Genomic DNA, 22,080 nt, shown 5'->3' on the forward strand with positions numbered 1-22,080 from the left:
CCCCCCCCCCCCCCCGTTTTTTTTTCTTTTAAACATACGTTAGTCAAAGGGAACTCTGTTTGGCAGTGTGAACACGGGACCTTTTATTTTTGCACTTATGGTCACGTATCACGACACGTTTTTCTTGGGATTGAGTCTCTGGGGGTGGTAAGGACGAAAGTCTAACCTGACCTCGTTGGCAGACCGTCGGTCTTCGGGAGAGTCTGTGGAGTTCGAGCCCATTCCTTCCGTCCTGGAGGAGGATGAGGACGACGAGGAGCCCCCCCGAATCCTGCTGTATCACGGTAAGGCCCGCGTCCCTNAGGGGAGAGAGACTCCCCGGGAGGAGACGGCGGCCCTCCCTGCCAGCTCGCTGCTCCCTTTATGTGTCGCCCTGTCCCCTCCGTGGGAAGGAGGGACAGCCAAGTGGAAAGACGGCTCCGTCGCCACTGTTCGGGGGCGGCCCAGCGCCACCTGCGGACCCTTGGGGATGGCCTTTGCATGCGTGTCCAGAGAGGCAGGGTCTCCTGCCCGAGGCAGCGGAGCCCCAGGGCCCCCCCCCACGCTATGGGCACCGGCAGACCGCGCACAGGGGGTGCCCTGGGCCCCTGTGGAGGAGTCGGAGACGCGGAGCCAGAATCCTGAACTGACACCCGCGGGACGTTAGTGTGTTCCCTGGAGTAAATCACTGAGAACGGGTTTTGGGTTTAGACTTGCCCCGGACCTGTCTGTTCTAACGTAGCCGGTAGTTTTTAGCTTTTTTGTCGTGTGCAAAAATTAACGGATTCACAGATGTCGCAGAAATAGTACCTGGAAGTGCGGCTTGTCCTCCAAGGCCCCCCCAACCCCGGACCTTGGGAGGCCGCTGCGCAGGATGCGCTCTTGTGACTCGGCTCTTTTCCACCAGACGGCACCATGCTGCCCTGGGTCCCTGTGGTTTCTTTTTTGTAACTTGGTAACTGGACATGGTTTACATTTCCACGTGGTCTGCCTAGGACTCTTCCCTCAACGAGTTGTTCTGTACTGAGCCCTCCCCGCCGCCATCAGTTATCTCAACGGTGGGTTCCACCACGGCTGCCACCTGCGGGGCACGGACCTCTGGGAGGGAACTGCAGGCTGGGCTTCTGGGAGCAGAGCGGAAGCCACCGCCAGAGAAGGACACTGTGCCTGCCTCCTCTGGGGCGTCTCCCTCTCAGCCGCTGCCGTTGGGGGGGTTCCCGCAGCTAGAGAGACTGCGGTGTTTGTTCTCGGCCCTGCTTTGTGCTTCCGTCTGATTTGGTCTTGTCCCCATCCCCCGGCAGCCTGACGTCTGTCTTGCTGTTTCCCGGGACCTCTTTGTCCTCTCGGGGCCCTGACGGTTCGCTTACAGGCTGAGCGCTTCTCAGCAGATGGCTGCCAGCCGTCTGCCCGTCCATGGACCTTCTGCCCTGGTCACTGAGGTGGCTCCGCGGGGAAGGGCAGTGCTCCAGTCGTGGATCTGCACTATGGTTTGGTCACAGGGGGTTGGAAATCTTAATAAGTTTGGTTTATTAATATGGAGTTACTTAATGACGGTTTCGGTAATTCTTTTTTTTTTTTTTTTTGGCCTTTTAAGAGCCTAGGTTTTCAGACCAGTGGGCTTGCTAGGAATTTGCTTCTCATGTTGGGGTTTCTGTACTATATTATAATTTTTTTCTAAACTTTTTAATTTTTGAGAGGGAGGGGCAGGGAGAAAGGGAGACACAGAATCGGAAGCAGCTCCAGGCTCTGAGCTGTCAGCACTGAGCCTGACGTGGGACTTCAACTCACGAACCGTGAGATCATGACCTGAGCCGAGGTCAGACGCTCAACTGACTGAGCCACCCAGGTACCCCTGTGCTATACTTTATAAAAAATGTTCTATTTTGGAAGAATCTGAGACAGGGAAGTGGTGAAGGTGGTACAGAGTCTCCACCTACCAGCGTCTCCCCTGTCACCACCTGTGCGACCAGGGCACGTTGTCCTGGGAAGAAACTAGCTCGTGACCACGGGGTGTGCGCACGGCCGGCCCTGGGTGCCAGCACTGTTGGGAAATGGCCTCCAAGCGTCTGGGCACTCTGATCAGAGCTAGCGCCCATCAGATTTAAGCGAAGCCCTAGCAATTGTTTTCTCATAAGTTGTTGAATTCGGTGCATGACCGGGAACTGATTAACGTCCTTTTTGTCTTTGTTTCTTTTTAATCCTAGAGCCACGTTCGTTTGAAGTCGGAATGCTCGTCTGGCTGAAACACCAGAAATACCCCTTCTGGCCGGCAGTGGTGAGCAGGGGCGGGCTCGGGGCGCCGCAGCAACCCCTGCCCTTCCGCCCGCTCACTCTCCGCTTTGGTCGTTTGGACCCCGGCAGATATTTTTCCTGGGAGAACTCGATGGGCTTATAATTACAAGCAAGGTTTCTGGAGACATTTTCCTGTGTAAGGGGAGTTTAATCGTTTGGGCGCAGTTGAGCGTGAGGGTCCTGGGGCCGATCTCTGCAGGGCAGGCTCAGGGAAACCTGCCTGAAAGGAGGCCTGTGGTTTGCTTGTTTCTGACATGCATTTGAGACCATTTTTTCCATCGCCACCCCCCCCCCAACCAGGAGCATCAAGAGGGTTGAGGTTTTGCAGGGGCTAGGCGCAGCGAGCTCTGGGCTTTCTCTGCGCCCGTGTGCTGTGGGCTATCAGTGTACTTTCTGGGTGGAGGCAACATCCTGGTTCTTTCCCCTCCATCCTGTATTCTCTGTGTCCCTGCAGTGTAGATGGGACTCTGATGCTAGCTGTAGTGCTTTAAACTTGTGGGCAGAGACAGTGACAAATAAGAAGGGTGTTTGTGAGAGTTGGGAGACGCTTCTGTTGCGGGAGGCTGGCCTCCCGTAGGTTGGTGGGGCCGACCGGCCATGACAGCAGGTGCGGCTCCCCTGCGTGTAGAAGTGCAGCATGAGCACATGCGCAAGCAGAGCCAGGGGCCAGGGGTCGGGCACCCTGCTTCCCTGTGTCCTCGGCTGGTCCCCATTCCCTCCACTCACGTTTCTCGTCCTGAAGATGAGGATGAGTGTGCCCTGCTGAGGCAGGGGAGGGTCTCATGTCACACGCGGGGTGGTCGGTAGCAGTGGGCTTCGCTCTCTGTCACGAAAGGAAGGAAAGCGCAGCCCGTTCAGTCCCGCCCCGCCGTGAGCACAGAGGCAGCGCGAGAAGCAGTCGGGCCGGCATCCGGGCGCCTTCCCCAAGGACCTTGCCTTCATCCCCCAGCCCCGGGCTCCTGGCCACACGCCGCTCGCACCCGTCCTGCACAGTGTAACTGATGCAGGAGGCTGTTTCAGACCCACGGCCTCTCCTGGGTTCTTGATGTTTTCTTTATCTTTTTGGCTTTGCCAACAGGTCAAGAGCGTCCGGCGAAGAGAGAAGAAAGCCAGCGTGCTTTTCATCGAGGGGCACATGGACCCCAAAGGGAGAGGGTAACCCAGCTGTCTGCTCTCTGCAAACGCTTCCCGGGTGAAGGCCCGCCGGCTCGGGGGCGCCGGGGGGGGCCGCAGGGGGGGGTGCAATCCAGCTCCTGGAGGAAGAATCCAGACAAAGGCTGTCAGAGAGGCCGGTCAGACAGCCCGGGTGTCCGAGCTCTATCTGCCGGCTTGGAAACAAGGCCCAGACGGCCCTTGGATTGTACTCATTCTCCAAGCTGTACCGTGATCCGGCCACTTCAAGTTGTGTGAGCTGCGACCTGCCTCCCCGGGTTTCACCCTTTGCCTGGTTGTCTGGTCACCCTCTACGGGGTCTCAGTCCAGGGATGGAAATGCACGCGAACGTCCCCTTCTGCTAGAGGGACGCTTTGGAAGCACATTTTGGAGGCAAATGCGTAGAGCTGGCCTCTGGCCCCCTGGCCCTGGGGTGCTGCCTCCACCCCCCGCGGGCAGCCTCAGCCACGTCCCCTCGGGGTCCCCTCGGGCTCTGCCAGTCTCCCACCAGGCCTGTCTCTGAGGGGCTTCCCCGGGCAGCCGGGGGGTGTGGTGGCCTTGGATCAGGAAGCCGGTGCTGGCAGAGGTGCCCCGCAGCCCCGACTGGGTTCAGCAGAGGAGGGGGAGGCGTTTTCTCGTGGCGGGAGGCGCGGCTCTGTCGCCAACCTCTGCCTGTCTGCTCCCAGCATCACGGTGTCCCTCCGGAGGTTGAAGCACTTCGACTGCAAAGAGAAGCAAGCACTTCTGGTAGGTGGACCATTGATGCTTCCGTGAGCGGCTCCCTCAGCGGCGGGTAGCTGCACCCCTCGCGTGACCCCGGTCCACGGGGCCGTGCCTGGCGGGGACCACAGTCCCCCGGGGAGGTTGCCGGCCGTCCCCTCATCGTACAGGTGAGGCTTTGGCGCGGAGGACAGCTCGCCCAGGTGCGAGGCCGGCCCCTCCTGCAGGCTGTCGTTCGGAGGCCGTCCTTGCACCAGGCCACCATGGCCCCCCCCACAGGGGCTTCCTGGGCTTTCCAGTGGCTGACACCCCGAAACGCTGTCATCAGCTCAATTGTACCCTGAGCCTGCGAGTCGCGTGTCCATTGAACACGTGGTCTTTTCGACTCTGAGACGCTGGCTTTCAAAACACAAAGCCGGCCAGGGGAAAGGCCCGTCGGCCTCCCTCCAGCGCCCTTCTCCTCCCAGCCTAGGGAGCGGGGTCCTGGGTTTCAGGTCACAGTGAAGCCTCCTGTGGGGGCAGCGGCTTGTCCCTGCTATTTGTGGGGACGGCCTGGGACCGGGAGGCTGGAGGCCCCCTGGGGGCCGTGTGGCTCTGAGGATGGTGGGCACAGGCTGCGGTGTGGCAGCGTCTGGGGGTGACACCCCACTGGGTCCCGGCCTTCTCCTCCTGCTGACCTGTCTGCACCTGTGCGGTGGCCCCGTGTCCACCCCGTCTGCTGTGAGCTCACTTCGGTCTCGGAGTAGTGGCCCTTGCTGGGCGCCCCGTCCCCATCAGGGTGTGCGTCGGGGCCCTCTAACAGGCCGGCTGTGGCCTCAGGAGCTCCCACGTCCCCTGAAGCACGAGCCCACGAGCACATGGAGCCTGACCCCACAGCCCACGTCAGGGCTTCAGGCACCTTTCCCGGAGCGGAGGGGTTGGAAAGGAGGGCGGGAGTCTGGAGGTCTGTGTGCTGTAACCACGTGAAGAGTGTGTTTTGTGACAAAGATGGCGCGTGGTGTCATGTAATCAGACGCTGGGATGGTGCCTGTCCCTGTTTTCCTGCTGCCCGAGAAAAGCTAGGCTCTTCTGTTGGGGGGGGGGGCACGGGGTCCCCGGGAGGCCCTTCCATTGGGAGGAGCACCACCTCCTGGAGCGACTGTGTGCACCGTTCGGGTCCTGGGGTGATGGCCGTGGCTTTGCCCTGTGCTTCCCCAAGTGAGGGGCCACACAGCCCGCCATCCCCGGTGCCAGTCAGCAATCCCTGCCGGGCCCAGAGGTGCCCCCCCCCCCCCCCCCCCACCCCNAGGCCGGGTGGAGGTGGCGGGTCCTCATCCTGGCTCAGAGGTCCTTCATTTGCGGTGAGGACCTCGAGGCCTAGGCAGGCCCCCGTGGTGGCCGGGTGTGCTCCTAGGGCAGCACGTCTCCCGACTGACCCGGCACAGGTCCCAGCAGAGGACACAGTCGACTTAGAAGGGTTTCTGTTGTGTGACTTCCGAGCCTTGTCCATGTGAGGGCGACATCAGCTACACGCGGGGGCGTTCGCCGCCTTCTCATATGGCCCCCGGGTCTTTAGCCCCAAAGTGCTCAGCTCACATGTGACCCCTTTCTGAGTGGCTCCGGCCCCAGACCTCGGCGTCCATGTGCATCACCTGCCCCCGCCTCCCCCACCGGCTCTACTGACCGGACACTGGAGGCAGGCACGTGGAGATGGTGGGAGAGCCCCCACGGCCTCCCGCCAACGTCTCCATCTGGGCCTTGTCATTGCAGAACGAAGCCAAGGAGGACTTCGACCAGGCCATCGGCTGGTGCGTCTCCCTCATCACGGACTACAGGGTCCGGCTTGGTACGTGGGCCCGCACGCCCTTGGGTGGGGGACGGCATGGGGGGCAGCACGCAGGCCTCTGCCTACCCTGGGCACCCTGCCTGGGCCCAGGGCAGTCTTGTCCCCAAAACGGCGAAAGCCGAGCTGCTGGGTGTGAACCAGAGGTGGAGAGTGGTTTCCGTCTGCCCCAGGTCCTGCTGGGCCACGAGGCAGCACCCTGACGGCCGCGTTGTCCCGTCAGCCGTCTCTGGAGGCAGCCTGGGTGGTGCTGACGCTGGGCGGGCGGCGTCTCCAGAGCCTCCCCTGGTGGTGACCGGGCGCCCCCACCTCCTCTGCAGGCTGCGGCTCTTTTGCTGGCTCTTTCCTGGAGTATTACGCGGCCGACATAAGTAAGTGCGCCGGCTCCTCTGCAGGGGCGCAGGGCGGCCGCCTTCTGTGTCTGAAGTTCAGGGGGTGTCTAGACGGAGGCCAGGCTGTATCCCGAGCCTGAGCCTAGATTTCCAGGGGCAGACTCTGCCCGTGCCTCCTGCCCCCTGTGCCCTGGGCACTCGGGCCTCTCCTCTTAAGTGTGACTGGTGCCGCTCTGCGCCTGCCTTCCCTGTTGCCCGAGTTTCTGGTTAACTGATGGTTACACTGCAGCCCATTGTCCCGGCTGTTACAGTGGGGCGGGAGGAGTCCGTGCTTCCTTGGGGGACCCAGGGACTCCGCTCATTTGGGCCACACGTGGATTGGGCTGAGCTGGGGAGAGATGCGGGGTCCCGTCAGAGGAGGCAGCTTTGTGTGTGTTGCCTTGGGCCCGCCCCCGTGTCCCAGGGGGCTCGGCACCTCACCCCCAACAGCCTCAGGCACACACCTAGTGAGGGGAGGTGGCGGGGAGTTCTCCCAGCAAGGCCGGCGGCCCCAGGACATGTCGGTGCTCCACAGGTTACCCCGTCCGCAAGTCCATCCAGCAGGATGTGTTGGGGACCAGGTTTCCCCAGCTAACCAAGGGGGACCCCGAGGAACCTGTGACGGGGACCCCCCAGGGAAGGAGGCGGCCATGCAGGAAAGTGCTGCCTGACCGCTCGCGGGCTGCCCGGGACCGAGCCAACCAGAAGCTGGTGGAGTACATCGTGAAGGCGAGGGGCGCCGAGGGCCACCTACGGGCCATCCTGAGGAACAGGAAGCCGTCACGGTGGCTGACGACGTTCCTGCACTCGGGCCAGTACATGACCTGTGTGGAGACGTACCTGGAAGATGAGGAACAGCTGGACGTGGTGGTGAAGTACCTCCAGGGGGTCTACCAGGAGACGGGCAGCAGGGCGCTGGCGCGGGTGAATGGCGACAGGATCCGCTTCATCCTGGACGTCCTTCTGCCTGAAGTGAGTGGCCGCGGGGGGTGGGGGCAGCAGCCGGGGCCGGGAGAGGGCCCCACCCAGCTTTGCCCAGGAGCCGGGGCCCGGGCACAGCGTGGGGTGGGGGGGCGTTGCAGCGTGGAGCCAGGCACCCGCTCTGCGGCCTGTTCCGCTGGCTGGCGGTGGGANGCCGGTTATCTAGAAGGTTGGGGCTGTGTGGGAAGCTATCAGACTCAAAGATCTGTAACTTTGTACAAACTGGAAGCTTTCAAATCTGTACCGAAGTGAGAAAGCGGCTGCAGCCACGTGCACAGCCCCCGGTTGGAGTAGCGGCCTCTCCCCACTTGTACGACTAGCTGTCTCCTCCCAGGCGATTGCGGGGGGATCCCCAGTTCTTGATCCTTAAGTGCTTCCGTGTGTGTCTCTCAGCGTGGTTCTGCCCTAGGGACACTGGTCCCCATGTGGGGACAGCTGTGGTTCCCACCGAGGGGGCTTCTGCTGGGAGGCCGCTGAACCCTTACAGTGCTCAGGACACCCCAAGAGTAAGCTGCTCTGATGCCAGCAGCGCCCGGGTGGAGAGGGGTTGGGGGGGACCTATAAAGGGTTTTTTTAAATGCTTATTTTTAGGAGAGCGTTAGCAGGGGAGGGGCAGAGTGTGGGGGACAGAAAATCGAGGCTGGGGTCTGTGCTGACAGCACTGAGCCCGATGCGGGGTTTGACATCACGAACCGTGAGATCATGATCTGAGCCAAAGTCGTATCCTCAACCGACTGAGCCACCCCAGCGCCCCTAAAGGTTGTGTTTTCAAGTAGTGTTTGTGCCCAATGGTGGCCGCCACTCGGGACCCAGCAGGGGAGTCGCAGGCTCCACGGACCGAGCCTGCTGGGTGCCCCGCACAGGCTCTTTGAAAACACTTTCTTACATGACCACAATTCCGTTATGTCACCTACCGAAAGGAGGAAGGACTCCTCAGCGTCAGGCATACCGCGTGCTCAGAATGTCACTGTCGTAGTTCTCCGCTGTGTGCCCGGGTAGCTTATGGACTCAAAAACATGCCAGTTGCTTTGGATCCCGCCTTCCGTTCTCCACTGCTGGTGACATGAGCTCTCGTCCCTCGTCCCCAAGATGATGTTAACTGATGTCATTCAGGAGTTTCCCCACAAGCAGAGATTTCACGGGTTCCGTGCACATTTGTGGAGGCTGGANGAGGCTGAGCATCCCCCACCATCTTGCAGGCCATCATCTGTGCGATCGCTGCAGTGGATGCCGTGGATTACGAGACAGCCGAGGCGAAGTACCTCCGAGGACCTTCGCTCAGCTACCGGTAGGCTGCTCTGGGCGCCGCGCCCGACCAGCGGCAGCGAGTCTGGGAGGGCTCATGTCGGCTGGCGCTGGCGGCTGTGACCCCAGGCCCTCTTCCTGACGCACTGGCCCAGGTGCCCAGCCAGGGAATGAATTGCAAACATTCGAAATGCACGTTAGTGCTTGGCCAGGAGTTGCTGGAAAGGGGGACCCAGCGAAGCCAGCAGTGGACAGACGTTCCCCTCTGGAGACTCTGGGCGGGGGCCCTGGGCAGGGCAGATCTGGGCGCAAGCCCAGGCCCGTGCCCTGGACGCGTGCCGGCCTTGCTGTGCCTAATCGTGTTATGCAGTCGCTCATGTTTGCATTTCGAACTTTGTCCCCCTCACCCCGACGCTGTGGCCGTTGAGGAAACAGTAGGATTAGGTGGTGGCAGCCGCCCTGGCCCATTCCTGGCCGGTCAGAAGAATGCGGTGATCAAGATGTTTCTCTTCCGTCAGCATAGTTCATCGCCCTTGGATTTTTGGCCCCCAGAGCCCCTAATCCTGTCTCTGGGCTTGCTGCCAGGCCTTGCTGGGAACAGGCTGGGCCCGCGTGGCAGTGACAGGCTGAAGACTCAACTAGAGTCACCAGCCGAGGTCTCTGTCCAGGGCCAGCCGGGCACACTGCCCCGGGATGCCAGACGGCCAGGACTGTCATCCCCGGTGCGTGCCTCAGTGGGTGGGGAGGCCTCCCGCGTCACTATCCCCGGGAGAGCCAGTGTGGCTCCGCGCGCAGGAGGGTTGGTCTGGCTGCACTAACCCGACAGGAAGGGCCTTTGGGAGCAGGGAAACTTGGCGTGTCTGCTCCGGGATCTCAGTGGCCAGTGTGGCGCCCTCCACACCCACACAGAGAACAGTGTTCTCCAGATGGCAGAGGGGGAGCCGCACGGGTGCAGAGCGCTCCTCAGGGACTGACCGCTCTCCCAGTGAGGACAGCTCCGTTTTCACGCTTTGCTGCTGCTCTGGGTCCCCTGGGTCGCCAGCGTCTTGAGTACTGACAGCCTTTACCTGCTGTGAGCACGTCAGGGGCACCGTGGAAATGCCATCGGCCGCGCCGATAATGGGCCCCAGGGACGCGGCCTCTAACCGAGTTTGGGGCCACTGTCCCTTCTGCCCCACAAGGTGGTCTCCTGTTCCACCAGAACCGTGAGCGCACGTGGACTTGCGGGGGCTTTGCTGGGTGCCATCTGTGTCTGATTTTGTCACTGTCGCTGCCCGGAAAAGTGTGGCACGCCAGGCCTCGGTTTATGTCATTCCTTTTACCAGGGAGTTGCTTAACAAGGACAAGTTGATGGCTCTCTGTGAACAGTTTATTTTTTTTTAATTATAAAATCCACAGAACACAAAATTTACCGTCTTCAACTGTGCAGTTCAGTGGTGTCAAACACACTCACACTGTTGTGCAGCCATGCCGCCGTCTGTCTCCAGAACTTTCTGTCTCCCTAAACTGAGACTCTGTCCCTATGAAACACGGACTCTTTCCTACTCTTTAAGACACGATGAATTACTGGGGCACCTGGGGGGCTCCGGCTCACGGTCCTGGGTTTGAGCCCCGTGTTGGGCCCTGTGCTCACAGCTCCTGCCTGGAGCCTGCTTTGGATTCTGTGTCTCCCTCTCTCTCTGCCCTCCCCTGCTCACTCTTTGTCTGTCTCGAAAATAAACAAATGCTAAAACAAAAACAAAAACAAAAAAAAACATGATGAGTTGACTAACACGAGGTTATCTCCTTTTATTTTCTGAAGGGAAAAAGAAATGTTCGATAACAAGCTCCTGGAAGAAAGGAGTCAGCGATGCTGACGGGAGGGGCCGCAGGACGGGGGCCGAGTGTGCACTTTTCATCTGTGGCTTCCGTTCTCCTGTCTGTCTTTGGAAGGTACAGTTCCTAAAAGGTTTTGAAAGCAAACGTTTTATTTTACTTACTGTTATTATTCGTGACCGTGCTGTAGCGTTTAATATGAGGTGCACATTTGTTTTCTGTGTTACAAAGCGTTGTATCCGGTATTAAAGACTTGTAACAAAGCCCAGTGCGTCTGGCTCAGCCGTGTCTTCAGCCGTGTCTGTCCCCAGGTGGGCCCCGAGTCCGCGGTCCTGTGCTGTAGCGCTCGCTGGGACTCCGTGCACGAGAACGCGCGGAACACACGTCTTACGATGGCCTCTTTTCCACTCGGTCCCCATGTGGCGCGTGCATGTGGTGCGAGCCCGGCCCCGCGGCGGCTCGGAGCACGTCTCGCCCGCACCAGCCCCCGCACCAGCCGACCTGCCCGAGGGCCGAGCCGTCACACCCACCACAGCCCAGATCCATGTGTGCGCGGCTACAGTGCTCCTGCAGACCATGGCCTGTGCCTGCCCTGGGCACACAGGGGGCAGGGCTTGTCACCCCGATGCCCAAGTGTCCCCGGCTCCAGACCTTGACCTTTGGCGACCGGCCACGTAAAGGGCCTTACTTAGTTTCACCTGGCCGGTTCTCGCACACAGTCCCGGGAATCCGGTGGCTGGTTAAAGCCGTGCTCAAATGAATTATTTATCGTAAGCTGACCAGAGGCTGCACCTGGAAGTACACGGAGGGGAGGTTCATTTCGAGACCCTGGCCGTGGTCTGTCCCCAGCCCAAAGGTGCAAAGGAATGGTGCCACCCCTTCCTGTGGTCACCGCACGCCAGCATCGCAGCTTCCTGGGATGCACACACCTCGGCACCTGCTTGCACACTTGTCCACTGCTTACGGAAAAAACGGTTTAAAGAAGTAATTCGGTGCTGGGGGTGGGGGCTGGTACCTGGCTGGCTCAGGTAGTGCAGCCCCCATGACCTCGGTGTGTAGGTTAGAGCCCCCGTCGGGCCTGGTAGAGATCAATTAAGAATAAAATCTTAAAAAAAAAAGAAAAATGGCGGGTGCTGGGACGGCTCAGTCGGATAGGCATCTGACCCTCGATTTTGGCTTAGGTCCCGGTCCCAAGGTTCACTGACTGGGGCCCTGTGTCGGGCTCTGGGCTGACCGCTCCGAGCCGGCTCTGGAGCCTCCATCTCCTGCCCTCTCTCAAAATACACTTTACAAAAAACAAAAGTAATTCATGTGCAGGGGAAGAAGCCGAACCTCAGGGAAGCACAGCTGCTCAGAAGCGCCCACCCCCGCGGGGCCCTGTCCGGACTCCGTTCCCTGCCCGATGCGCCTGTCCCGGCTCCAGACTCTGCTGCCCCAGCGCCCTGCCCTTGGGGGGCCTCCGTGAGGCTCCTCTCCCCTCCCTCAACCAGCCTGACGTCCCCTTTGCGCCTCCCGGCTCGAGTAACAGATTACCCGGACCCTAGTGGGGGGACTGGAACTCCAAGGGCAGCCTGCCCGCGGCTCTGGGGGCTCACGAGGTCGCAGTCAGCTGGCAGCGGGGCCGGCGGCCCGGCTCCGGGGTCGCGGCTCCCCTCGCCCGCGGGGCAGGGGCCTTACGGGAAAGCAACGTTTGGATAAGGCTCAGACACCGCCCCCACGTTGCTTCAGGAACTGCGGCAGGTGCTAAGGCCCGGGGACGGGGTGGGTACACGGGAGCTCTTACTATCTTGGCGACTTTGCTGCGCCTCAAATTATTCTAAAATGCAAAGTTTGTTTAAATAAATTTAAAGAGATCCAGCTCCACAGGCTGGCGCGTAGCGGGAAGGAACTAGGAGGGGGCCGCGGCTCCCGGTTGGAGANAGTCCGCGCGGGCGGAACGCCCCAGGCCCGGCTCCTTGCTTCCGCGCCCCGGCCGGGCCGTTTTGAGAGCCGGCCCTGGAGACCCGGAGCGCTAAGGCGGACGGACCGCAGGGGTTGTTTGAAGGCCGAGGCCAACATGGCGGCGCTGGCGGGTGAGTGGGTCGCGGGCCGGGGGTCGGGGCCGCGGGGCTGCCCCTCCGGGTCCCGGGAGCGGAGGGCGCGGGGGCCGCGGCCGCCCGTCCTGCTGCGGGACCGCCGCCCGCCGGCTCAGGGATTGAACGCACGGAGCAGAGTTCAGAGCACCGCGGAGGGAGGCAGTCGCGCGGAGAGGCCGTGGTCGCGGCTGTTTCCGCAGTCCGGGCGGTGCGTGCGTGTCCCCCGTGCGGAGCGGACGGACCGAGCGGCGCCCGGGAGGGAAGGGCGTTCACTGTGCCGTGAGCGTGTCCAGAGCCCGCAGTTTCCAGCTGGGGAAACCGAGGCACAGAGAGAGGCAGCCCGCTGGGGAGTCCCGGCCTGGGCGGTCAGCTTGGTGCTCATGCCCAGCCTCTGAAACCCCAGAGCCCCCAGCCCCAGGCCCGGAACCTCTCCGGCTTCTGCGGACTTGTCTAGTCAGCACACTCGTCATGTACCAAGTCACAGGACCCCAGGAGCCCCAAGGAGGGACAGGCACCTCACCACACGTCGATGGAGATGCCGCGGGGTGACAGGGTTAGCGAGCCTGGGGGCTGGTGTAGACCTGGAGCCTGACCCATGGGAAGCGCTGGCAAGTGCACGTGTGGGGCAGGGTGCTCAGGCAGTGGAAACTGCAAGTGCAAAGGCCCTGAGGCAGGAGCGACGCTGACATGCTTGAGGAAAGGGAGGACAGCCCTGCTGTGTTTGGCTTTGCTTTCAGGGCCTGGGGTATTAAGCAGGGCAGTGACACCGTTTGGTTCATACCCTGAAAGACCTCTCTACCCAGCGTTTGATAAGTGGAATTTAGATAGACCAAGGGTAAGAGGAAGGACATGCCAGGCGGGGGCCTCGTGGGTCAACTCCTGGAGGCTGGACCCTGCCAGCCAATCCAGGTCCTGGGACCACCGCCTGTGTTGCTGCCTGCAGCTCACTGCCTCCGCCCCACGGTTCTCTCCGCAGCTCCCGGCCTGCTGCGCCCGCTCCTTGCTCTGCGGTGAGTGCCCGTGTCCCCTCCTCAGGGGGGCGGGCTCAGCGGCTGGGGGGGAGGGGTGGACCAGCACCTCAGGGCTGGGAGGGCCCTGTGGCCGCATCTGGCGGGGGGCCCAGCTGCTGAAGGTCACACAGTGAGTGCGGCAGCACCGGGGCTGGCAGCGTCCTGCGGCAGGCGGGGTTCAGGCCCCTTGGGGACAGTCCGACTCGCGTCTGCCTGGCCCGGTTCCCTCGCAACTCACTAGCTGCCTGTTGCAGGAAGGCGTTCGGCGCATTTGCTCAGCTCGCAGCCTCGAGGAGGCCTCCCTAGGCCAGCGAGGCAGGCAGCCACCGGGCCCCCGTGGTGGACGGGGCCTGCGGACGGAGCCCCGCAGGCGAACGGCCGGCGCCAGGGGCCCAGGGACACCCAGGGACACGGCAGATCGAAGGAGCGGCTCTTCCTAATGGAGGGCAGATGGGAGGCTTTGAGGAGTACACAGATTTGGGCAGAGTTTGTCCTGTTTTGATAAGGACTTTTTCCTGGGGATTAAATACACACTCAGTGTAAAATTAAGGGGGACAGTAGGGAAAATGAGAGAATTCTACAATGAAAACTAGACACTTTATAGCCTGGGGTCAGCAGACTTTTTCCACNTTGAGCGAGGGAGAGGGAGACTGTGAGCAGAGGAGGGGCAGAGAGTGAGGGGGAGAGGGGACCCCAAGCAGGATCCGCATGGTCAGTGTGGAGCCTGACACGGGGCTCGAACCACAGACTGACCTGAGCCCAGCCCCCATGACCTGAGCCCAAAGCGAGTCGGGCGCTTGACTGCCTGAGCCTCACCGGCGCCCCTCCTCCTTTCTCTTCTAACGGAGAAGTGGTTCTGGTGACCGGGAGTGTTGTGCAGGCCGAGACTGTGGCTCCTTCCGGGAAAAGCCCGAAGACCCTCCCCCGCCCCAGGACTGGCCACAGAACAGTTTGCGTCGGGGCCCCCCCCCCCCCCCGCCCCGTGAATCACGTGCGCGTCTGTGTCCCCCTGGCCGCCGGTCCTGTTTTACAGGACAGTAGCTCCCCAGGCCTCCGCTCGCAGTCCCCCACCGTCTCTGTCCACATGTGTCTGTGGGACAGCAGGGCCTGCGGCCTGGCACGGAAGCGTCCGCCGCACCGTTGTTGGTGGCGGTGGCTGCTCGAGACGCTGTCAGGGTCGCCCGCCCCGTCACCTGTGTTTGCATGGAGTGGCCTGTGGGGCTCTCTTCCAGGTCCCCGACGGCAGAGCCCGCAGAGCGCTGGCCCCCCAGGGAGCTCACTTTCCCTTCCTGTTGAGCAAATTGGGCCGGTGGCCGGCACCTGAGGTCACGGGGGAGGCGGGCCGACCCCTGTGCCCTTCCCCACTGACCGCCCCGGCCCCCGGCAGAGCTCGCTGTGGCCCATGACCTTTGGCCTGGCCTGCTGCGCCGTGGAGATGATGCACATGGCGGCGCCGCGCTACGACATGGACCGCTTCGGCGTGGTGTTCCGCGCCAGCCCGCGCCAGTCGGACGTCATGATCGTGGCCGGCACGCTCACCAACAAGATGGCCCCAGCCCTGCGCAAGGTAGGCCCGGCCCCGCGGCCCGCCCGTGGCCCTGGCTCAAGCCGCACCCAACGACCCCCCTCCCCCCCACGTCTCTTCCAGGTCTATGACCAGATGCCGGAGCCTCGCTATGTTGTGTCCATGGGCAGGTGAGTGCCGGGCGGGCCCCGCCACAGACACACCGGCTGCGACCTGCCGGCAAGGTCCCGAGGCCCCGGGGCTGCGTCCGCCGCCCTCCCCAGCGCCCCTCCCGCCCCTCAGAGTCACTCCTGCTCTGTGCGTGTCTCTGCCTTGTCCTGCCCCGTGCGCTCCGTCTTCACGTCACCACCTTCCCCATGTCCTCGGACGCGGTCTCATCACCCAGCTCTCGCCTTGAGGTGCCAAGAGGTTCACCCTGTTAACATGCGTGGGTCCGTGATGTCCTAATCCTAGAACATTCCATCCGCCCTATAGGAAAGCCCCTCCTCATCACCAGTCACGCCCCTTCCTCCCCCTCCCCAGCCCCTTGCACCCGTGAGCCTTGGAGGGTGCATGTTCCGGACGCGTCACGCACGCGGACTCACACCCGCGTGGCCTCCCGTGTCTGGTTCCCTCCCTGAGCGTCGTGTGTTCGGGGCCCGTCCGCCTGCCCTGCCTGGTCCCGCTGAAAGTCTCAGGTGGCCGTACTCCCATCAGTGCCTTCGCATCCCATTTCTGCCCGTTCCTGGCCGCTGTGAGCCCCGGAAGGCAGCTGTGGGTTTAGGGGGGTGGGTGTCCTCACATGCCCCACCCCCCCAGCTGTGCCAACGGAGGCGGCTACTACCACTACTCATACTCCGTCGTGAGGGGCTGTGACCGCATCGTGCCCGTGGACATCTACGTCCCAGGTAAGCTCGCTCCGCGCCCGCAGTGGAGCCGTGCCAGCCACCTCCCGTTTCGTGGGCCCCGCACCCCCGGGGGTGGTGGGCTCCCCGCATTGAGACGACCAGGTGTAGGTCCAGGCAGAGGGGCGAGGCCCCAACCTTCTCTTCCCTTGCCCCTGGAAGGTCTCCCCAACCGAAGAGGCGTGGGTTTTATCCAGATGCTGGACCAGCCTGATCCTGGGGGGTGGGGGGACACTCCGCCAGCTTTACACTACATTTTCAGTATAAAACCAAAAAACACAGCCGGAAAAAAGGGAACCGTGTGCTAGTGTAAGTATGTCCCCTACGATGTTTGTGGCACTGACCCTGGGGAAACACTGGCTGTTTGTCTCAAGTCCGTGTTACTGGGTGTCCGTGTGTTACCTGGTCACGCATGGGCCCCAGGGCATCCGCTCTGACGGTGGTTGGAGGGCGGGGTCGCTGCTTAGCCTGCAGACCGGCTCTTAGTACAGGCATGGAAAGCCCGGCCCGAGTCTCCGCGGAGTGGCGGCACTCAAGGCCACAATTCCAGGTCCCCAGAGAAGCTCAAGTCCCACCTGGCATCTCACAGGGCGGAGAAATGGGTTTTGACATTAGAGTCAAGTTCACGTGCCGTTGATTTGTTTTGCGCTCCGCGGATATTCCACGCCAGGCCCCGGGGCGCCCCCATGCAGGGGTGACGGAGCCGCTCTGGTAGGGAGGGGCGCGTAGGACCCACCTGCGGGCCAGGGGCCAGGCGGCACAGGGATCGTACAGGGACCTTCTCCAGGGCTTCCCCTCGGTCTGCAGACCGCGTGGGCCTCCCTGCCCGGCCCCAGCTGCTCGGCCCCACAAGTCCCCACACGCTCACTCCTTCCAAGGGTCCACCACGAGGGGAGTGTGGCCCAGGGTCAGGAGGCAGGCCGCACGTGTCCTCCAGGGGTCTCTGAGCCCGGTCATGGCGGGTGTGGGCAGGGCAGCTTGGTCCAGGAGTGGTGGCCTCTGCTGGGGTCAGGATCTTGGCACAGCCCACCTTGCTGGCTCGTGCCCTGTGACAGGCCAGACCCCCAGCTCAGGCAGTACTGGGGTGTAGGACCGGGCTCTGCGGCCGCCCGTGGAGCCCTTTGACTTGCACGCTGGCTCAGGCACCCTCTGCCGGCGGGGGGCGGGATGGGGGACAAGGGTCAGTGACCCCAGCAGGGAGGACGAGCCCAGGGCCCAGAAAGCGGTCACTGGTCCAGGATGAGCCCTGGGGCTGTGGGCCCGGCCTCCCTGCTGCAAGGAAACTGAGGCCCGGCCCCACCCCCAGGCTGCCCGCCCACGGCCGAGGCTCTGCTCTACGGCATCCTGCAGCTGCAGAAGAAGATCAAGCGGGAGAAGAGGCTCAGGATCTGGTACCGCAGGTAGTGCCGGCTGTGCCCGGCCCCTGCGGAGGCCCTCAGGATGGTCAATAAACCTACTACGCCCACCTGTCACTGCCCCTCACTGTGTGGGCTGGGGGGGGAGGGGCATGGTCAGCTCGCGGCCCGGGGACACTAAGGCCCGGGGACCCTGCACGTGGCCTTGCAGGCCCACGAAGGAGGGGGGAGTGGACAGATCTGAGAGCTTGAGGAGGGCACCGGAGGGTGGGGAAGTCGGGGCGCAGCCAGCCTCGGCAGGCACGTCTAGGGCTGAGGTGCGGGTCCTGATGAGTGAGGCTGGGCTTCGAGAGTTTGCTTTCCTCCAAGGCTCCCTCTGACTGGGTGGGACCAGAGACGCCCCGTCTGTGCCCCAGCCGCGGACTGGAGGGAGGGGCTCGGGAGCTCCGACGGCTACGCTGCCCACCGGCCTGGGCACCAGGGGGGTCATGAGCTGGCCCAGAGACCTGGGGGCTCCCCGGAGCACATGCTCTTCTTTCTTGGCTTTTGGGAGGGCAGAAGTAAACGAGAGCGCGCGGACAGCGTACTGCCGATGGGCCGAGCCCAGTGTTAGCGTTTATTTTGTCCTCCGTGCTCCTGAGAGGAAGCTAGTGGTGTTCCCTTGGAGGGAAGCTGGCCCTGCATCCCGCGCTGCACTCCGGCTGCGAAGCCACTGCGTGGCGCGCGGGGACGGGCTGCAGCCCCCGGCGGTCACGCCGAGGCCTAGGTGGGCTCAGCGCTTGGTGACCAGGGGCGTGATCATCTGAGGGCAGGTGTAGTAGCGGCACTCGGCCGGCGGGACCAGCTCCATCAGCTGCGTGCGGATGTCCTCCCGCCTGAAACCCGCTTCCAGCAGGCCTGGCACCTGTGTCTCCTGGGGGGTGGGGGGTGCGCGTCAGGTCACTTCGAGCCACTAGGCCTACAAGACCCGTGGCACCCGCTCTTCCTGGAACAGCATCTGGAATTGCCAAGGCCGCCGGGGAGGGAGCTGGGCGCGGCAGCCCCACTGCTGACTGACAGAAGGAGGGAGCCCAAGTCTGGGGGGCCACCTCCAGGGGTCTCCACTCGGGCAGCAGGGAGAGCCTGAGCAAAGGCCCGGAGACCACGGGGCGACACCAATAAAGACATGCTGGGTAGAGGAGGGCAGAGGGAGGGGGTGCCTGGGCACTGGGGAGCCAGGAAGGTGGTGTAGCTGTGGGGAGGCTTCACGGGCTTCTAACTGGAGCTCACAGTCCGCCAAGAGATCAGCCCCAGAGGCCAAGAACATCCCCCTGCCCCCCTCCCGCCCCAGGTCACGGGTCACAGCTCCTCCAGCTGCCGTCCAGCGAGGTCACTGCCTGGCTTGGGGGTTGGGGCAGAGGCCCACAGGGAGCTCCCAGGCAGCCGCACCTGGAACATGGCGGTGATGTCTGAGTACTTGGACTTCATCAGCTCCCCCCAGGACGTGAGGTTGCAGTAGGTGAGGATGCCCCCGGGCCTCAGCAGGCGGAAGGCATGGTTCTGGCAGGGGACAGCGATCAGGAGGGATCACCTGGGGCGGCCTCTCGCATCCCAGCCGGTCGGAGAAACAGGAAGGAGAAGTGCCTCGCGTGGAATGGCAGACCGCCCGCCCCCGCTCGGCCCTGGGGGGTGACCGTCCACCCAGCGGGTCCTACCTTGATGAAGTTGAACTGGTGTGTATGCCAGGTCTCCTCCGACAGGGGGTACGTGTCATACAGGATACCTGCATAGGAAGTCACAGGCTCCACGGTCAGGGCCGGGACGTGTGCACACGGAGACGACCCCAGGGGCTTCACCCAGCGCTCAGCGTGCTGCCCCCTCTGGGAACGGGGCTCTGCTCAGCTGTCCCACGCCCGCTGAGTTTCTGTACCCCCAAGTGAAACCTTGCAGTGTGTCCCTTAGAGGGTCCCTCTGCAAGCCAAGGAGGGGGCTGGTGGTGGAAAGTGAGGCAGAAGCTCCCCACCCACCCCCTCAAGCCCCCTCACCATCAAAGTGGCCATCCGGCAGGGTAGGGGCTACCTCCTCCCACAGGCCTTTCAAGGGAACCACCTTGGGACAGGGAAGAAGAAAACAGAAGATCGAGGGTCACAGGGGTCCCGGATCTTCCCGCCTGCTGCGAGGGAGCGGGCCCCGAGGAGCTCCCAAGGGAGAAGGCCACTTCCTCCATCTCAGCGCTGCCCGGGCCCCCAGCCTCTCCCGGGGAAGGGCCTGGACCCCGGGGGGCAGTGCTGATGGGGGACGAGCGGGCAGAGGCGGGCACCTTGTGTGGCTGCCGCCGGGCCCAGTCCTGGAGGCGCTGGAAGACACCGTCATTGCACTCGATGATCCAGTGCTCGTCGATGGGGGCCTCCTGCACCCTGGAAGCTGCGATCGCCATGCCGAAGCCCACCTCCAGGACCCGGCCCCCTGGGCAGAGATCCCATATCACATGCCAGGCTGGGGCTGGGGAGCTGCCTGGAGGAGGGGGCCCAAGGCCAGGGTCTTGCGGAGAGAAACGTTTGCCACAAGGACGGGAGGGCACAAGTGGGGCAGAGGTGGAGGCTGAGACAGAACCCACTAGCCCCGAGAGCGAACCGCGTGGGCTCGGGCCAGAGGCCAGAGAGGGTGGCAGGCCAGGGAAGCGTGGGCAGTGGATTTTAGGCCCGGCCCCAGTGGGGAGGTCAGACCCTGGACTTTGGTCCCTGGTGGTGCTTATCTCTTGATTTGGTTACTTTTCTCTCGCCTCCCCCACCCCCTCCTCCATGAAGTTTCTGCAAGAGAAGGCGGGATGGGTTTGAGGCCTCAGGCCTGCAACAGTTGGGGAGGAGGTGGTCCTCATTGGACCAAAGACGGGGGATGGGAACACCCCAACCACGCAGGGACCCTGGCTGTGCAGACGCCTGGAGGCCGCCCGCCTGGCCCCTGGGGACCTGGGGGGGCCCTTGGCATCCGTCGTCTCTGACCCGAGGCACAGAGCCACCGCGACAGCTGCTCCGCTGCCTCAGCTCTCCCAGAGCTATTCGCAGCCAGGGCGGGGCTTGCGGGGACTCCGGAGAAGGAACATTCCCCAAGGGCGCCGGGGCAGCGCTCCCCCGCCCCCGTGCTTGGCCGCTGCCGCCTCCGCGACCTCATGGGGGGATGGCGGCTGAGCGCCACCCGAGGTCGTGGGGGGGGGGCCCATTCCCTCGACCCAGCCCTCCAGTGTGGAAGTTCCCGGCGTTGCGAGGCGCCTTCTGTGTGCAAGCCCGCGCCCGCAAGCCCTCTTATTTCCCTGTTGCTCCCCGCTAGCCCCATTTTACAGGCGGGAAAACACCGGGGGGGCTCCGCTCTGACGCACATCGGGTGGAGAACGGGCTGGACCCCGGGTCCGAGCGCCCTGCGGCCTCAGCGTACGGCTGGGTGCCCGGCTACCTTGGGAGGAGGCGGCGGCCGCCAGCGAGTGCATGTAGGGGGTCTCCCAGCGCTCCATCACCGGCTTGCCGAGGATCTGCAAGTGCGTGTCGTCTGCGTCGTAGGCCGCGGGCGCCATCTGCCACGCGGGGCTGCAGTTCTCGCCGGGGGCGAAGATGGGGGGCGCGGCGGGGGCGCTCATGCTGCGCGCCTGGGACGAGCGCCTGCACTGGGCTCGCGACGCGCGGNTGACAGGCCTCTAGCGGCCACTGGGCGAAAGGCGCCGTGTACATCCTATGTAAACAGGTGGTACTGGCTAAATGTCACCCAATGCTGTTTTCCTTCTTATTTGAGAGGGAGAGAGCGCGCGCGAGAGGGGTGGAGAGGCAGAGGGAGAGAGAGACCCGTGACACGGAATCCCACGACTCATGACCTGACCCGAAAAAGGCTCAGCTGACTGAGCCACCCAAGCGCCCCTAAATGTCACCCAGTTTAAGGGATGCCTTGCCTGAGACAGGACAAGGCAGGCCATTATTGGCTAGCTATTGCTGTGTAACAAATTACCCCAAACGTAGCCGCTTCAAACCACACAGGTTCGTCATCCCGGCTTCTGTGGGTCCTCTGTTTCCCGACCTCTCACAGTGCTGCAGGTGATGCCAGCCGGTTCTGGGGTCTCCTCTGGTGGCTCCTCTAGGGAAGGATCCACTTCTAAGCTCACTGACTGCCATCGGGTTCCTTTCGGGCTGTCGGTGGGGGGAGGGACTCAGTTCCCGGCCACGTGGACCTCCCCAACGAGACAACATGCTTCATTAGAACCAGCCAGAGAATCCGCAACGTCAGAATTGTTTGGAATCTAATCACAGAAGTCGCATCTCTTCACCCTGCGCATGTTCTACTGGTTAGAAGCCAGGCACACGAGGTAGGGGTCACACAGGCCACGAATGCTAAGAAGCAGGGATCATGGGGGGCGCCTGGGTGGCTTGGTCGGTTAAGCGTCCGACTTTCGCTTGGGTCATGATCTCGCGGTTCGTGGGTTCGAGCCCCGCGTCGGGCTCTGTGCTGACTGCCAGCTCAGAGCCTGGAGCCTGTTTCAGTCTGTGACTCCCTCTCTCTCTGACCCTCCCCTGCTCACGCTGTCTCTCTCTCTCTCCTAGAAATAAATAAAACATTAAAAAATTAAAAAAAAAAAAGAAGCAGGGATCATGGGGGCGGTGTCTCGGAGGCTGCTGCCTACAGGGACCCTACGTGACAGCAATGAGAGCCGGTCAGCTTGTAATCTCCCCTGCGGCTTCAGTGCCCCAGGTGATCACTGAGATGCAACCTGGGCTCCATCCCCAGAAGTGGCCATGGACCCAGTACGGTCTTCCTGGCAACTTAGCCTTCTTTTCCCAGATGGGGTGTCCATGCTTGTTCCTTCTCATGTGGGCGAGTGAATGATGCGTGGCC

General features: G+C 62.8%; 3 protein-coding genes across 6 annotated transcripts in view; 2 read left to right on the top strand and 1 right to left on the bottom strand.

The window, feature by feature from the left end:
* The window catches only part of PWWP3A (PWWP domain containing 3A, DNA repair factor), a 16,530-nt gene extending 5,890 nt beyond the window's left edge, over window positions 1-10,640 (top strand). For all 3 annotated transcript variants that reach the window (XM_077760651.1, XM_077760654.1, XM_077760652.1), the window contains 9 exons: window positions 183-284; window positions 2,184-2,254; window positions 3,350-3,426; window positions 4,110-4,170; window positions 5,893-5,968; window positions 6,286-6,336; window positions 6,872-7,308; window positions 8,517-8,605; window positions 10,364-10,640. In XM_077760651.1, coding sequence (XP_077616777.1) covers window positions 183-284; window positions 2,184-2,254; window positions 3,350-3,426; window positions 4,110-4,170; window positions 5,893-5,968; window positions 6,286-6,336; window positions 6,872-7,308; window positions 8,517-8,605; window positions 10,364-10,418 — 1,019 coding nt within the window. In that variant the 3' untranslated portion in view covers window positions 10,419-10,640. The remainder of the gene's footprint in view (window positions 1-182; window positions 285-2,183; window positions 2,255-3,349; window positions 3,427-4,109; window positions 4,171-5,892; window positions 5,969-6,285; window positions 6,337-6,871; window positions 7,309-8,516; window positions 8,606-10,363) is intronic.
* A 3,872-nt stretch (window positions 10,641-14,512) lies between these two features.
* On the top strand, window positions 14,513-17,336 carry NDUFS7 (NADH:ubiquinone oxidoreductase core subunit S7). Its single transcript, XM_077760657.1, has 4 exons — window positions 14,513-15,029; window positions 15,111-15,157; window positions 15,786-15,874; window positions 17,178-17,336. The coding sequence occupies exons 1-4, from the start codon at window positions 14,865-14,867 to the stop codon at window positions 17,273-17,275; spliced, it is 399 nt and encodes a 132-aa protein (XP_077616783.1). The 5' UTR covers window positions 14,513-14,864; the 3' UTR covers window positions 17,276-17,336.
* A 474-nt stretch (window positions 17,337-17,810) lies between these two features.
* GAMT (guanidinoacetate N-methyltransferase) lies at window positions 17,811-20,876 on the bottom strand. 2 transcript variants are annotated; one of them, XM_077760655.1, is made up of 6 exons: window positions 20,656-20,876; window positions 19,526-19,671; window positions 19,251-19,314; window positions 18,921-18,988; window positions 18,655-18,765; window positions 17,811-18,139 (listed from the first exon to the last, which is right to left on the bottom strand). In XM_077760655.1, exons 1-6 carry the CDS (start codon window positions 20,834-20,836, stop codon window positions 17,999-18,001), a joined length of 711 nt encoding a protein of 236 aa, XP_077616781.1. In that variant the 5' UTR covers window positions 20,837-20,876; the 3' UTR covers window positions 17,811-17,998. The 2 variants fall into 2 exon arrangements, with proteins under 2 accessions (XP_077616781.1, XP_077616782.1); XM_077760656.1 differs by lacking the exon at window positions 18,655-18,765.
* Window positions 20,877-22,080: the final 1,204 nt, after the last annotated feature.

This window comes from Crocuta crocuta, unplaced genomic scaffold (assembly GCF_008692635.1).
Source record: "Crocuta crocuta isolate KB4526 unplaced genomic scaffold, BGI_CrCroc_1.0 scaffold443, whole genome shotgun sequence".
NCBI classification, from domain to species: domain Eukaryota; kingdom Metazoa; phylum Chordata; class Mammalia; order Carnivora; family Hyaenidae; genus Crocuta; species Crocuta crocuta.